General features: G+C 41.9%; 1 protein-coding gene across 1 annotated transcript; it reads left to right on the forward strand.

Moving 5' to 3' along the window:
- Nucleotides 1–4,568: 4,568 nt before the first annotated feature.
- On the forward strand, nucleotides 4,569–15,754 carry LOC100603979 (translation initiation factor IF-2-like). The gene is made up of 4 exons (XM_030827086.1): nucleotides 4,569–4,602; nucleotides 6,507–6,698; nucleotides 14,186–14,828; nucleotides 15,605–15,754. The coding sequence occupies exons 1-4, from the start codon at nucleotides 4,569–4,571 to the stop codon at nucleotides 15,633–15,635; spliced, it is 900 nt and encodes a 299-aa protein (XP_030682946.1). The 3' UTR covers nucleotides 15,636–15,754.
- Nucleotides 15,755–16,018: the final 264 nt, after the last annotated feature.

Raw genomic sequence — 16,018 nt, forward strand, 5'->3', positions numbered from 1 at the left:
CTGAAAAACTAGTTCCAGCCCTGAAGGGAAGGCTGGATGGACAGACCTCCCTACAAGGTCCTCCCTTTGGAGTTCAGGCACAACTGGCTGGCATTAACATTAAAATAGAGATCATAAGATTGACAAAACAGACTCTTCGTAGCAAGAAGATATTCAGCTCCCACCTGACTCTGGTATAGCATTACATGACAGATAGCAGGTCTTATAAGAAATCAAAGTATTTTACCTCCAAAATATATTTTTTGACATATTTTGAAATGGCCCTGGAATGCCATCTCTTATTGGGAAAATTTGCATTCTGTAGAGAATCCCCTTCCCTTTCCATATCTTCTCCAGATCCAGCAGAAATGTAACTAACAGTCTGACACCTTTTAAGGTCCTAAAAGAGACCTTCACCATCGATTCCCTCTTCAGTCAGTTACCTGGAAGCCTCATCTACATAATAAGAGCCTTAGCTTCTACAACCCTCCTTATCTTAACTCAAGCATTTCTTTCTGCTGGCTTCAAGTCTTCAGGCAAAGGTTAACTTAACCAAATGCCAATCAGAAAATCTTTGAATCCACCTATGACATGTGATCTCTCCAACTCCCTGCTTGAGATGTGCCACCTTTTTGGGCTGAACAAATGTATACCTTACATGTATTGATTGATGTGTTTGGCTATAACTTCTTCTCCCTAAAATACATAAACCAAGCTGTAACTCAACCACCTTGGGCACATGTTCTTGGAACCTCCTGAGACTGTGTCACAGGCCAGGGTCACTCATATTTGGCAGAGGATAAACATCTTTAAACATCCAACAGAGTTTGGCTTTTTTCATCAACATAGGTAACATACAAATAATAGAAATAATTTAAACACATTATTTAAATGATGTTTCTACTCCGGAAAGTTTTAAGCAGGCCTTCTGTAGCCCTAATTTTAGTATATGCTCAGACTGTTACACTAATATATATATATGAATACTAATGTGTACACTATATATATATATATATATGTTTATTGTTATGAGATTCATTACCCTTAATAGCAACTTGAAATACATGCAAAAAAATCATTAGTCTTTTCCTTCTACTTTGCTATTATTAAAACAGCAGTAACAAAATCCAGTAACTTTCTTAAAAGAATAACTTTACAATTTTCAAGCTCTTTCATATGGATTATCTAATTTGAACCTCATGTTCAAAAGAAAAGCTAAACAATGTTACTCTTTTTGCAGTTGAGAAAACAGACACAAAATGCTTGAGTGACTTGCTCAAAGTTACACATCTCAGTGGTGAAAAAGTTCATCCCGAAACCTAGTTCATTTGACTCCATCCATCCGTCTGTGCGACAGGCTCCGTACTAGGCAGGAGAGGTACAACTGTGAAAATATTTAGCACGATGTTTTTACATTATTACATTATATCATTCTACTTCCTAATATATGTGTTTAGATTATTTGAAATCTTAAAGCTCTAAATTTTTAAGGTTTCCGCTGAAAAAGCTTCATTAACCTGCTGATCAATTATTTTAAAGCTCCTGTACAGCAGGGTTATGTAACTGTAAGACTCTGAAGACAGGTGAGAATTTTATAGAGCCACACTGTAGTTATGCATCCTCAAGCAACATAACCTCTTAAAGATAGATTTTTCAAAACCATTAAATTGAGAATAACATGTATCAACACGATTTGTTTTGAAGATTCAATGATTTAGAGAAAAGTTTGGCACAGATACTATTTACGATTCTTTGTAATTGAAAAGGCAAAATGTGATAGCATGAAAAACAGAGTTCTTCATTATTACTTACTAGCTAATGAAAACATAAGGAAATCATACATAACTACCATTTGGATCACTCTATAACAATTAGGATCACCCTCTTGCAGGAGGATGGCAGGAAGGAGCAAATGCTTCTCTGACACTGCTCCATGGTGTCAGACAGATAAAGTAAGGTATGCGTACTGAAGAATGCTGGCATGTAGTTATTCTTAAAAAGATTAAATGTAAAACTATTTTATTTGTATTTATTTATTTACCTTGAGACAGAGTTTCACTCTTGTTGCCCAGGCTGGAGTGCAATGGTGCAATCTCAGCTCACTGCAACCTCCGCCTCCCAGTTCAAGCAATTCTCCTGTCTCAGCCTCCCAAGTAGCTGGGATTACAGGCACCCACCACCATGCCCAGCTAATTTTTGTATTTTTAGTAGAGACAGGGTTTCACCACATTGGCCAGGCTGGTCTCGAAGTCCTGACGTCAGGTGATCGCTCACCTTGGACAGCCAATGTGCCGGGATTATAGGCGTGAGCCACCACGCATGGCTGTAAAACTGTTTTAAAATGTGTCATTAGAAAGTTTTGAAAAAAATCCTCTTTCAGTGTATTATTAAAGAAAAAAGAGGTGGAGATCAGGTCAAAGATCTGCTTCTCAGTAAACAGTATGTTTACTGATAAATATCCACAAATACAATTTTCCTGGATAACAATTACATTACTGAAAACAACAGGATGATGAAAAATACTGTTCTGACATTATTCACTCATAGATTATGAAGTACGTAAGAGAGTTCTTTCTAAACTTAGGAATTCCAACAGGAATGAGAGTGAGAAAGGGAATGAAGAAAAACATCAGCTATCAAAATACCAAATGTGTTGAGCCATAATGGACATCAAGGGTACTGCTATGGCAGACAGCACCGGAGTATTTGGACAGGAATATGAAAGGAACAAAGACATTTAGCAGCAGTTAAGAAAAATAGTAAATTAACCCATGGATGATGTCTGAGGTTAAAGAATCAAATTGCTGAAGTGTTAATTATTTTAGGAAGTCTTTTATTAGTGGTGAAGTATCAGGAGACTGGAAAACAAGGCATCCAGTCTGAAGGTTAACAAGAAAGAGAGGAGAGGCTGAAAATTATAGACCTGTAAATCTAACATCTATATTAGGAAATAAATTTGAGACGATACTTATGGATGAGGTTAATGATACATTTGGAGAAGTACAATTTAATAGGAGTGAGTCAGCATGGATTTACCAAAGGCAATCACATCAGGAAAAATTTCCTTCCTTTTTAGGTTGAAGTAATAATTGGTTTATGTAAGGAGAACCGATGAGAAGCTGTCAGGATTTTCTGAGATTTTTGGACCTTTTCAGAAAATGAATTATTGTACAAAATGTCATGACATGTGTCAGGGCATCCAACAAACAAAAGGGGGTGAAAGCAACTGTGTTAAAAATAGAGGGCCAAGAGGAATTTGGGGGAAGAGTGCATTCTACTCTACAAGGTTCTATGTATTGAACACTAATGGTTCTAATTAATGACAAAGGAAATTTTTTATGTAGGAAATTTGAATATATTGCTAAATAAGGGGTAATGGTTAAGACAAAAGACTATAGCTGTTTTACGTTAACTGCAATAGATTAAGTAAATGGGCTCAGAGGTAGAATGTGAAATTTCAGCTGCCTAAGGATAAAGTGATGCACTTGGAAATAATTAAGGAATCTATAGATATAATTAAAATGAACAGTTACCATGAGGAAGAAAAAGGGACTTGGGGTTTTGATAAGAGTCAAACTTTCAAATTCTTATTCTTATAAATGGGAAGAGGCAAATGTAGGGAATGCAATTAAATAATACATGTTATAGAGAATACAAAATTGATTATCTTAGAGAAGAATACAAAAACCCCAATTTTTGAAGAGAATATGATAATTTCAAGTGTTATCACTCTGTACAAGTAATACTCTAATGTACATACTTATATGACCAAGTCTTAGCATATGTAAAAACTGATGAAAATAAAATTAATTTAAATGTGATACAAAAGTATGAGGGTAGAAAAATAAAAGAAATCAAGAAAAATACCATATCATTACATAATGCTCAATTCTCCCTGAAAAGAGAACACCTTGTAATCATTACCTTTGGAAAAGACAACAACACTTACCACATTTAAGGTCTCAGAGAGAAATAAGAAATAACTAAATCAACTTCATAGCTTTGATGCACTGCTCATAGGCTCAGAAAGTGACCACACTACCTGTGGGTCTTCCAGTGAGCATTCATTCATGAGCAATAAGTGTTATTTCAATAATAAACAAGATCCTTGAGCCACAAAGGCATAACTATAAGTCTGCTGCTTGGAAATGATGAAAAAAAAATCTCTTTCTTCTTAGGCACAATCAGAGAAGGCTGAACCTCTCCTCAGCCCTCCCCCTCTGGCTTCCCTATCTTCACTCCCCTTGCTCTGGGGTTGTGTTTAAAGCATTCTGAGCTATCCCTGCTGAAGTGAACTATGCATGGGTTCAGACTGAAGGCCACTCGTGTTGCAAACACAGACATGTATTTAATTCTTTGTCCAAATGTAGTGAATGAGTACCAAGCTTATTTATGGATGGGCGACATGGTAGAAATATAATTGTTAGAACTGAAGAGATCAAATCAAGATAATTTTTGAGATGAAATAGATTTTACTAAATAGAAGAAAAATTGTACAATGACAGAAACCTATTTTTAGTTTGATGTCAATTTTGTGAAGATTAATGTGACAGTAAAATCTCATCATATTAGACCTAGATTGGGCCTAAATGAACCTCTTCAGAAACTTGGATGTGGAGAAAGGTGGTTTTTTTTTAAGTATATACAGAAAAGAATACAACTCATAGAAGAGACTTTGATGAATTTCTCAAATTGAACACAACTGCATCCCAATATTGGGATTAAGAAGCAGAATCTTACTAGACCACTGTACTTCATTCAGTGACTGGTGCCCACAAGGGAAAATAAACTCTGACTTCTAAGATCATAGAGTAGTTTTATCTGTTTTTATATTTAATATAAACACAATCATATAAAACATACTCCTTGGTGACTGGCTTGGTTCATCCAGAGATAGGACTCTGAGACTTCTTTCACATTGTTGCTTGTACTTGTAGTTCATTCATTCTCACTGACTTATTCTATTATGTGAATATACAACCTTTGTACATTCTGCTTGAGGGACATTAGGGTAGTTTGGAGTTTTGACTATGATGAATATACCAATAATTACATCAAGTACAAATACTAAAGTAAAAGACTAAATATTTAATGTAAAAGATAAAAATTGCCCCAGCAGATAAACAAAATGCAACTATAAGCTGCTTACAAGGAATCTGGTATAGGTATACCAATATGAAATGCAGAATTATGGCAAGAGATATTGCTGCTAAGAAATATTTCATAATTATGTGTGTGTCTGTATCTAAAACAACTCTAAGTTCTGAGTATTTAGTGATATATTTTCAAAATATGTAAAGCCAAAAATAACAGAATTTTAAAAGATAAATCCACAATTATAGTAGGAAACTTTAACATACTCCTCTTAACAGCTGACAGAACCAGCATTTTAAAAAGCACTAAGAATACAACAATCTGAAAAACACAGTGAACAAACTAAACATTGTAACCGACATACAGGGAACAAACACCACTGGTGCCAAGTATTCTTTCCTAACGTGTCTCAAAAATTTACCAAAACTCACCATTTGCTGGGCATAAAAAAGTCTACACAAATTTTAAAGAATTAAAATAATTCAGATTATGTTCTGTAAAAACAGTAAATTTAAGCTGGAAGTCGATTTGCATTATTAGTTAGATAGTTTAAAAAAAAGATAACCAGAAAGTCTCGAACCACCTGGAAATGGAATATTACGTTTAAAAATAATAATCCATGGTTAAAAAAAATAAAGAAACCACTTTTGTCTTGTGTTTCTTATCTGACAACAACTAAAATTAGAACTCACATAGTCTTTCATGCTCTGGAATATGAAATAGAAAATGATACAAAAATCATTTTACTGGTTGCTAAAAAGGATTGAAAAAAATGCAATAAATCATCAACTTCTGCTACAGAGGGAAAAACAGACTGAGCAACCATTTATGCTAAAGATGATCATGTCAAACAGTTTACATACAGTATAAATGATCCCATTTAGATGGCACACACATTCTGTGTGGTAGGCATCACTATCCCCATCTTCGGAGGAAAACTGAGACCCACAGAGTAAAAATGCAGCTTTTAGGGCCAGACATCAAGAGAATGATCAAGCTTAAGTTGGAGCCCATCTTCCCCGAAGGTCTTGCCTACAGCTGCACAGCAGGGACTAGGTATATAGTTCATTCAAACTCCTAGACTCTTCAATAAGGAATCTGAAGCTCAGAGATACCTGTCTTTACATAGAGACTTGAATCCGGGTCTCCACTCAACTCCAGTTTTGTGTTACTTGTGTGAATTACATCACATAACTGCAGTTATACACCAATGTAGAGATACCAAGGGTACAGCACATTTGCACACAAACCTCTTTCTGCAGAACTGTTTTCAAATAAAAAATAAAATACCTCACTTTAATATATGAATTCCCAAATATTATCTCAACTAAACTTTATATTATCTCAACCAAATCTCAGTATTTACAGTCTTTTTTTTTTTTTAAAGATAAGTAATGTTTCTATTTTTCTCTTATTTACTCACTGTACTTTAGGGAACAATCCGTTTTTCATGTGTAACTGGTATAATGGAAGAGAGAGACAGATATGTCAATCTTGCACCTGGAAAGGAGGCAGAGCAAGGCCACCTCGAGGAGGACACTTTGCTGATGCCCACCATGGATTTGGTCCCTGTGGCCTGGCCATTGCTAGGAGCAGCTCCTTCACAGGTGGTGTTTCTGGTATCTGTAAGGTTATGGGTCCATATTTATGAAGAACCCATAGGCACTTATGAAAAGGCAGGAGAATGGCGGGAACCCGGGAGGCAGAGCTTGCAGTGAGCCGAGATCGCGCCACTGCACTCCAGCCTGGGAGACAGAGCGAGACTCCGTCTCAAAAAAAATAAAATAAAATAAAATAAAATAAAGAAAGAAAAAGAACCACCGGAAGGACGTGGGGTGCCTACACTGTCCCCCATCTCCCCTGATGGGGCATACTTCGTATTTCACTTTAAGAATATTCTAGGCAGGGGTTTTAAATAAAAGGTTTTTGTTTGTTTGTTTGTTTGTTATCAAGTTAAAGAAGTATTCTGCCTCTCTCTTCCTGGTGTTGCCTCTTCTCATTATTTCTATTTACTCAGTCTGTACCCACTAAAATCTAACTTTTAATCCAACACTACACCCAAACCAGCTTTTGCTAAATTCAGCAATTACCTCCAGCCTGCAGTATTTGTATTCAGTTTGCTCCTGTGTAAACCCTCTTCATCATTTTCTGCTGTTGGCCATTCTCCTTCAGTGACCTGGGAGACTCGTCAGCCTCACTTTAAACCTGACCTTTCCAGCCCGTCCTTCTCTGCCTGCTTTGTGGGGTAATTTTCTTCCTCTAGGCCACCAACGTTTGGAGTTCTGAAAAGCTTGGGTTTAGGCCCTTTCGTCTCAAATTATTCCCTCTCCCTCTAGTCAATCTCATCTATGGTCCTCAATTAACACCCAGTGTGCATGATTCACAAGGGCATTTTTTTCCTGCCCAAATCTCTTTTTAACTCAAGATTGGGATTTTTAAAAAAATTATCCACTTACATCTCTTTTTTTTTGTAATTTCTGAGACTATTCCTGGGCTTTACCTTCTGATTCTTCCATCGAATTTTTACTTGATTTTTACTTGGATGATGCCAACAGGTTATTCTTATTTTCTAATTATTTGAATTACATCATTCTGTCTTCACTTTATGAATGAATATTCATTTGACTTTATTCTATGAGTAGCATTTCAGATTTGGTGATGTTCTCTTCTATTCCCAAAAATGAGCTTTTCCTCATTTGATCCGATGGTTTTTCTTTTGTGTTTTGTTTCAATTATTTTTGTTTGTTGACTCATACTTCTTGCCAGCTCTGGTTAAGGATGTGATGCTTATAAACTAATTGCCTGTGTTTTGGTTGATTGGAAAAAGACAAAAAAAAAAAATGAGAAACACGAACTTCCAACATTTGGTGGTCTTTGCTCTGGGGCCAGGTTACTCACCTGGCTGCTGCAAGATCTTTGTATCCTCTCCTCAGCTCACCTTGAGGGGAGTGTACATATTTTTTGAATGGTCCTTGTTTTATTTTATTTTGCAGCTACAAAGCAGTTGTTTATGAAGACATTCTCCTTTTCAGTTCAGCAAATCTCTTACAATTAAACACTTTCCCTCTGCATTTATAAGACACTAACTTGTCCTCATATGTAGAGATTATTTTGATGGTGCCAGGCTGGCATTGCTTTTTTCTTGTGTCTAGGCTTGGTGCTGGTGAAGCTCAGGATGTTCCTTTGCTTTCAGTCCTCACCACTGTCAATTACATGACAGTCGGTTACTCAGAATTCAGATAGGGGTTGATATGAATGTTTCTTACTCAACATTCTGGTATCATAAGGTATTGGTGGGTAATTTTGAAAATCAGTTCTTTAAAGTTGCAGGATTTCCTTCAGACCATGTGACTTGGTATTTCTGATGTGAGGGACACAATTTATTCCTGAGTTTTAAAAATATTTCCATAGTACATTTCTCCCTGATGGCCTCCTCATATCCAAGGTAAACATTTTCATTGTCTTCCAACTTCCACTCTTGGATATGTTTATTATCAGTTTATATAAAATGTTTAATTGATTTTAAAAGCATGCTTAGGTTCAGAAAATTTAAAAGTACACACAGAAGAGGTCAAAATATATGAAGCAGAGAAATCTGCTTATTTTATTTTTTAATTTATGTATTGTATAGTTCAGCCTCTGTAGAAGCGTGTAAGAATTTGAGTATTCCATTTTTAAAATAATTGTTACAAAATACATTAACTATTCACTTCAACACAGGCTAATTACTTTTTTCTTAACAATGTATCCTTTTTCAACAACCTATGAATTTGAGCCGTTTGTTTTAAAGTTTTCCACATCGTGGTTATGGCTGCCTGCATTGCTGTAGTGTTAACATTTTCCTCTACTCAGCTTCCATACTTTTGGAATGCTAGTACAACTTTATTAGATGTGACCTATAGGAATTTGGGGCTTTAAATGCTCAGCATTCTGTAAGAAAATTTTGTTTTTTGTCTTTCTCTTTTGTGAGTTTTGTGAATTTAGGGACTGGGAGGCCCCTGAGAACATATTGATTCATTTCTTTTGTTTAGTAATATATTCATCATCCATTCAACCACTGTTTAGACTCTATCCCCAAGTTTTTGTGCATAAAATAACAAATTAGAATACTATGATTTTGACCATTAAATACAAATAGAATTACCAGTGGATTAATAGATTTAATATAAAAATATTTCTTTTAACTTACATAGTTTTAATTAGTTGGTATGCATAGACACTTTTTATGATTAAATAGGTGAGCCTAAACATTGCATGCCATCCATGCTGTAATAACTTAAGCAAGGTATTAATCTGAAAGTATTTGACTCTGATGGGCTTTGTCTGAGCAAACAACTTCTGTCACAGTCTGTCTAGAACAGCAAATAATGCTTTCCTTGGTCTCAGGTAATGGCATTGCCTCTCCTCTCTGTCACTACTGTTTTCATGGTAGCATTTTTTTTTTTTTTTTTGAGACAGAGTCTTGCTCTGTCTCCCAGGCTGGAGTGCAGTGGCACGATCTCGGTTCACCGCAACCTCTGCCTCCTGGTTTCAAGCGATTCTCCTGCCTCAGACTCCTGAGTAGCTGGGACTACAGGCAAGCGCCACCACGCCCAGCTAATTTTTGTATTTTTAATAGAGATGGGGTTTCACCATGTTGACCAGAATGGTCTCGATCTCCTGACCTTGTGATCTGCCTGTGTTGGCCTCCCAAAGTGCTGGGATTACAGGCGTGAGCCACTGCGCTTGACCTCATGACAGCTTTTTATAAATACTATTGCCTGTAATGCTGCTAAGCAGTCCTCTTCTTTCTGAGGCTTGGTGAGGCTTTTTGTCACCTTCCAAAGCGAGGTTCATAAGTAGGTTAGGAATGGGTAGGAAGATGCCACCTGTACTCATTGTGAGATTAAAATAAGTTTCTGACTTACTTAGCCAAGAGTATAGAAACTTTCCTTAAATGAAACTGTTATTGGTAGAGGGTGTCCAGGTTCTGACATTTTGAACAAAGAGTTGGACAAAATGCACAAGCAAATCAAGGAAAGAATGAAGCAACAAAAGCAGAGATGTACTGAAAATGAAAGTACACGACACAGGGTGCGGGGGCCCGAGCAAGCAGCGCAAAGGCACGTTCAGGATTTCCTGGCATTTAAATACCCTCTAGAGGTTTCCCATTGGTGACTTGGCCTACGTTGTATGTAAATGAAGAAGTGAAGTGAGGTTATAAAGTGATTTCCTTGGTGTACACCCTATGCAAATAAAGAGAATGAAGTGAGGTTACAAAGTTATTTCCTTGGTGTATACCCTATGCAAATGAAGAAGATGTTTCCTGGCATGGCTGAAGTAGAGTTAGAAGTTATTTACTTGGTCACAGAGCTTGATTTAGTTCTGTGAATTCCTTAGGTTCCCTGCCCACAGACCCTATTCTCCTGCCTCAAAATGATCATACAGAGTAGAAGCGAATAAAGCATGTTTGAGAGAGCTGTTGTTTTGGTGTTGGTTTTGGCATTTGCATTCCCTAGTGCGTGTGGGATGCAGCTACTCCCCATGCAGTGAGGCCACACTCACACTCAGTTTAAGTACCTGCTCACCAACATTGGCCTTCCCTGCTTTGTAAACTAACCACAGCATCAGCAGCCCACTTTCCGTTCTTGGAGAGAAGGGGAAGTCAGAGACCACGTGTTTTTGAACATTGTCTTTGCTCTCTGACTTCCAGCGTCCCCCAAATCCCATTTTCTCTTAAATGACCACCTTACTCTGACTGGATACTTTTTATCTCAGTGGTTTTGATCATGAGTTTGGTCCTAGGACCAAGGACCACAATTAGAAGTTTATTTTCCCATACTACATCAGTCATGTATGGATTATAATGCAAACAAAATGATTCTACCCATTTGTTCTACTTTTCATTACCGTTCCAGTCTCTGGATATCCTTAGTCACATAAAAAATGCAATTGCACAAACACAGAGACAAAAAAAAGGAAGAAATAAGATAATTAGGCAGATTGTTAAATCCATCTTTCTACGTTTACTTCTAAGCAATGTGCCTCCTAATTTATCTTCTAACAAAAAGATTTCTTTAGGGGAAGGCATGACTATGAAAACAAAATGACTCAATATTCTCAATGATTTTTAAAACGTTGTCTTCAAAAACTGTGTAAGTTTGAGCACAACGGAAAGATTGAGCAGTGAAAGAAGACAAACTCTGACCAAGCTACACATCGGTATTTATGACAGTGTGCCTGATCAAAGGTGTGATCGGAGTGAATCTAAACTTTTCAGCATGAGGAAATATGAAAAAAAGTGTCTTAGATATAGAAAAAGTTTGCTTCACCATAATTATAATGCTTTTTCAATACACGTATTTACCAGTTATTTAGTATATAATAAAGTTGTTGTGAAGTTTTCCTGAAGTATAAGTTGATTAACAGCCCAATTTAGAGTGTAATTTTTAGTAATTCATATCATAAAATAAACTATATACAATTGTCATAAAAATATGGCTATGTTTAGCTCACTTCTACTTCTGAAGTCCTATTAGTTGTTTCACTTATATAATTAAAGGAAAACATGTTTGCAGAGTCTAGAGCCTACAAATTCAAAACTGGTTATTATCACTTATTCAGCTCCCAGCAATTGCACACATTTGACCCTAAATGACAAAGTAAATGAAAGTCCTTTTTCAAAGTAATACAATCAGTTCAAAAAATATTGTGCTAATAAAGTTATACATTCTAATTGAAAGATTGATGGCAATCCATTTAGTTGTTACTAGGTTATTTGTGACAGACAGATGCAGAGTAACCTCATTACAGTCAGAATTGTGATGACTTGTAGCTGAAGAGAGGAATAGAGCTTTAAACCATTGTCACACTCCTTTTCCAAAATGTATTCAAAGATGATTAAAAAAAAAATATGACCATTAAATATAAGTTTGAATTGGTTACCTAGGAGTGTTACTATAGAAGCAATGAAGTAATCATCTGTTTGATCCATAATTGGCCTACTTAAAATTACCCTAACCCTAAACGCAACCCTAACCCCTCACTCTCACCCTCACCCTATCCCTCACCCTCATGGAACAGAAACCAACGCCATTCTTTGAAGACAAACATGTTTTAATAGCCTTTACTATTTGGAGAAATTAAATACTATTTACTATTTAATAGCTTTTACTATTTTCATATTTAAAGACATGTTTTAATAGCCTTTACATTATGCAATAGTGCAATATAAATAATAATTTATTAGTAGTAATAATGTGAAACTATTTACATTACCCTCACTAACCCCTACCCTTGACCCTACCCCTAACCCTTGACCCTGACCCTTAACCCTTGACCCTGACCCCTAATCCTTGACCCCATGACCAGACTGCTGACCCTAACCCTTGACACCTGACCCCTAACCCTTGACCCCTGACACCTAACCCTTTACCCCAGACCCCTGACCCAACCCTTGACCCCTGGCTGGTGACCGCCTGACCCCGACCCTTGACTGCCTGACCCGACCCCTGACACCTAGCCCTTGACCCTTGACCTGACCCCTGACCCCTAAACCTTGACCCCTGACCACTAACCTGACCCCTGATCCCTGACCGTGACCCTGACCCCTGACCCCTAACTCTAACCCCTAACCCTAACCCCTAACCCCAACCCCTAACCCCAACCCTCACCCTCACCCTAACCCAACCCTAACCCCTAATCCCTAACCCCTAACCTCTCAACCCCTAACTCTAAACGATGACTCCTAACCCCTAACTCTGACCCCAACCCCTATCTCCAAACCCTAACCCTAAACTTAACCCCTAACCCTAACACCAACCTTAACCCCTAGGTTCGTTACTACGTTTGTATGACTAGTCAATGTTGATTATTATGATCGCTGTCTTAGGACTGCACGGCAGTGAGGGGATTGCAGATCTTCTATTAATATTTTTGTATTGAGGCGGTGCATTAGCATTACAGGTGCTTGTTACATGAGCAATAGGGGTGTCATATTTTCGGTGTCATGTCTGCATTAGGAATGCTGCATTTGTCTTCCGAGGCTGCGGTGTGGATCTCGCACTGAGGCCGCCTCGCGTTGGCTGGGGAGAACCTCACTGGGCAGGATTCAGAGGGGCTTTTGGTTTCCCGTTTTCCACACTGAACCCTTCTAACTGGTCTCTGACCCTGATTATTCAGGGCTGCAAACAGGAAGGATTTTATTCACCGTCGATGCGGCCCCGAGTTGTCCCAAACCGACGCAGTGCCCCCAAGGTCTGTGCTGAGGAGAACGCTGCTCTGCCTTCCCGGTGTACCCCGGGTCTGTGCTGAGCAGAGCGCAGCTCCGCCCTCGCGGTGCCCCCGGCCTGCCCACCCGCCCACCGGCCCAGGTCTGTGCTGAGAACACTGCTCCACCTTCGCTGTATCTCCGAAGTCTGTGCAGAAGAGAACTCAGCTCAGCCCTCGCGATGCTCTCCAGGTCTGTGCTGAGGAGAAGGCAGCTCCGCCCTCGCAAAGGCACAGCGCCGGCGCCGGCGCAGAGAGGCGCACCCGAACCCGAACCCTAACCCTAACGCCGTCCTAAGAGCCCTGGGGAGACCTTAGGGAGCAAGCATTAAACTGACACTCGAGTCTGTAGCCGGCTCTGCCAAAAGACGTGGGGTTGGGGTGATATGAGGGCAGGGGTCAAGGAAGAAAGCGTTCTGGTTTTAGACCCATAGGAAGATCTGTGAAGCGCTCTTGGGTAGAGCACATGTTGCCGGGCGTGCGCTTGAAAAGAGCCTAAGAAGAGGGGGCGTCTGGAAGGAACCACAACGCCAAGGGAGGGTGTCCAGCCTTCCCGCTTCAACACCTGGCCACATTCCGGAAAGTTTCCTAAGAAAGCCAGAAAAATAACAAAAAAACAAATCCAGAGGCCGGGGGGGCTAATGGGGCTTTACTGGGACTATCTGGCTTAATCCTCTAAACAACCCTGCCATAGCAGCCCATCAGTCCTCTAAGACAGGTGAGGAACCTGAGGTCGCAGGAGGACACCCAGAAGGTCCAGGCAGAGCCCACTAGGCCCCCACACCTCCCCCGCCGGTGGCAGCTCCAACCCCAGCTTTTCACTAGTAGGGCACTCCGGCTGCCGGGCCACGCCCACTCCCCCAAGCGGGGAAGGAGCTTCGAGCTGCCGCCTGGTTGGGGACTGGGCACCGCCCTCCCTTGGCTCCGGAGCCGGCTGCCACTAGGGGGCGCGCCCGCAGTGTCCGGGAGCCTGGCGGCGCGTGTGCAGCGGCCAGTGCACCTGCTCCTGCCCTCGCCGCCCTCTCTGCCAAGACCCCGACGCCCAGCCGGACTCTGCCCTCCAGCGGGGCTGCGGCTCCACGGCCTGCGACAGCAGCCCCACCTGGCATTCGGCGCGCTCCCGGGGGCAGAGGTCGCGGTGTCCTCAGGCTGTGGGGCCGGCCTACAACCCCCACGCCGGGCTCGGGCCCCGGCGGAGGAGGGCGATGCTTCCCGGGTAGGGCGACCGGTCACCTGGGCTGGGAGGGCGGCTTAGGGGCGGAAGCGGCGGTCCAGGGCCGTCTGGAGCAGCAGCCTGTCCCAGCCGCGGTCCCTCCAGTCCCTCCCTGGCGGCTGCGGAGCCGTCCCAGGACAGGGGCCATAAACTCTCCAGAGCAGGAAGCCGCACTCTGGTGGCCCGGCCCCGCGCCCAGACCTGGAGGCCGCTGGCACCTGATCCGCTGCATGGGTCTCCAGGGAGCTCGCTGCCCACCTGGCGCTGCAGCCTTGGCTGCCTCATATGCGCTCTGGTAGGTGCGCTAGGGACGACCCTATGGGCCAGCTTGCCACGCCCAGTACCCAGGCCGCGCCCACCCTGGATCCCTGGGCTAGGGGACTGGCTCCTCCTGTGGGTCGTGGCGCTGGGAGGCAGGGACATTAGGGGAGAGGGAGGGACCGACCGAGGGCAGCCCCTGCTGTGTGCACAGCGAGGTCGTGCACAGGCCTCTGTTGCAGAGCATGCAGCTTCAGCTGGGACCGGATTGCAGGTGGAGATGACTGTGTGTGCGCACACCTAGGGGTGAAGGGGAGGCAGCCTGTCTACCTGACCCATGAAATGCAGGAGACTGTACCCCAGAAGGAGCGCGTTCACTGCTCCATTGATTAAGCAAGTCTGGGACACACATGTAGCTAAGCCGTGAGTTCTGCGCCAGCGGTCCCAACACCCACGCCTTCAGGAAGACACAGGTATGGGGGTTGGGTGCTTGTTAGGCCTGAGAGTGGACAGCAGGGGCCAGAGACACTAGGTAGGGGGAACCCACCCTAGGGCTCTGAGGGACGACGATGTGGGGAGCTGGTGGCAGAGCCTGAGCTGGCCCAATGTTGCAGGGTGGGGACAGATTCGAGGTATAGCGGGGACTGGTGACCTCAGTTCCCACAATGTCCCAGCCTGGCCTCCTGGTCCAGCCAGCAAGTAGTGGGTGCTGCCCTGCAAAGACTCTGGGGGTGCCTCAGCCCCCCTCACCACACGTGACTGGTGACTTCTGTGTCCACCCTCACAAGAAGAGGGATCTTCTGTCACTTTCAGGCAAGCCCAGGAAAGTCAGGGGCCTATGTGAGCCAAAGAGGAGAGTAGGCGATGCCTCAGCCCAGTGTTTCTGCCCCACCTGGCTTGTGGCCTTGGTGACTTGATTTGCACCACAGGAAAATGGGCAATGAAAGCCCTTCCCTGACTGGCTTCAGTCCACTCTGACCAGCCCACTGCACAGCGCCCACCCTGCAGCTCCAGGTACAGAGGCTGGGCTGGCTCTGGGCTGACCTGAGGGCCTTCTGATGGCTCCAACCCTCGGGATGCCTCAAGCTCACCCTTTGGCACCCACCTGACAGCTCAGCATGTCTGCTGTATGCCATCCTCAATGCCTGCTCTAGACAAGCCCAAGTCCCCCAGAAGTGGCAGAGGGAACTGTGCTGAAAACTAAGTCTCAGCTCACTGAACCCCAAG

This window comes from Nomascus leucogenys, chromosome 14, assembly GCF_006542625.1.
Source record: "Nomascus leucogenys isolate Asia chromosome 14, Asia_NLE_v1, whole genome shotgun sequence".
Classification (NCBI taxonomy): domain Eukaryota; kingdom Metazoa; phylum Chordata; class Mammalia; order Primates; family Hylobatidae; genus Nomascus; species Nomascus leucogenys.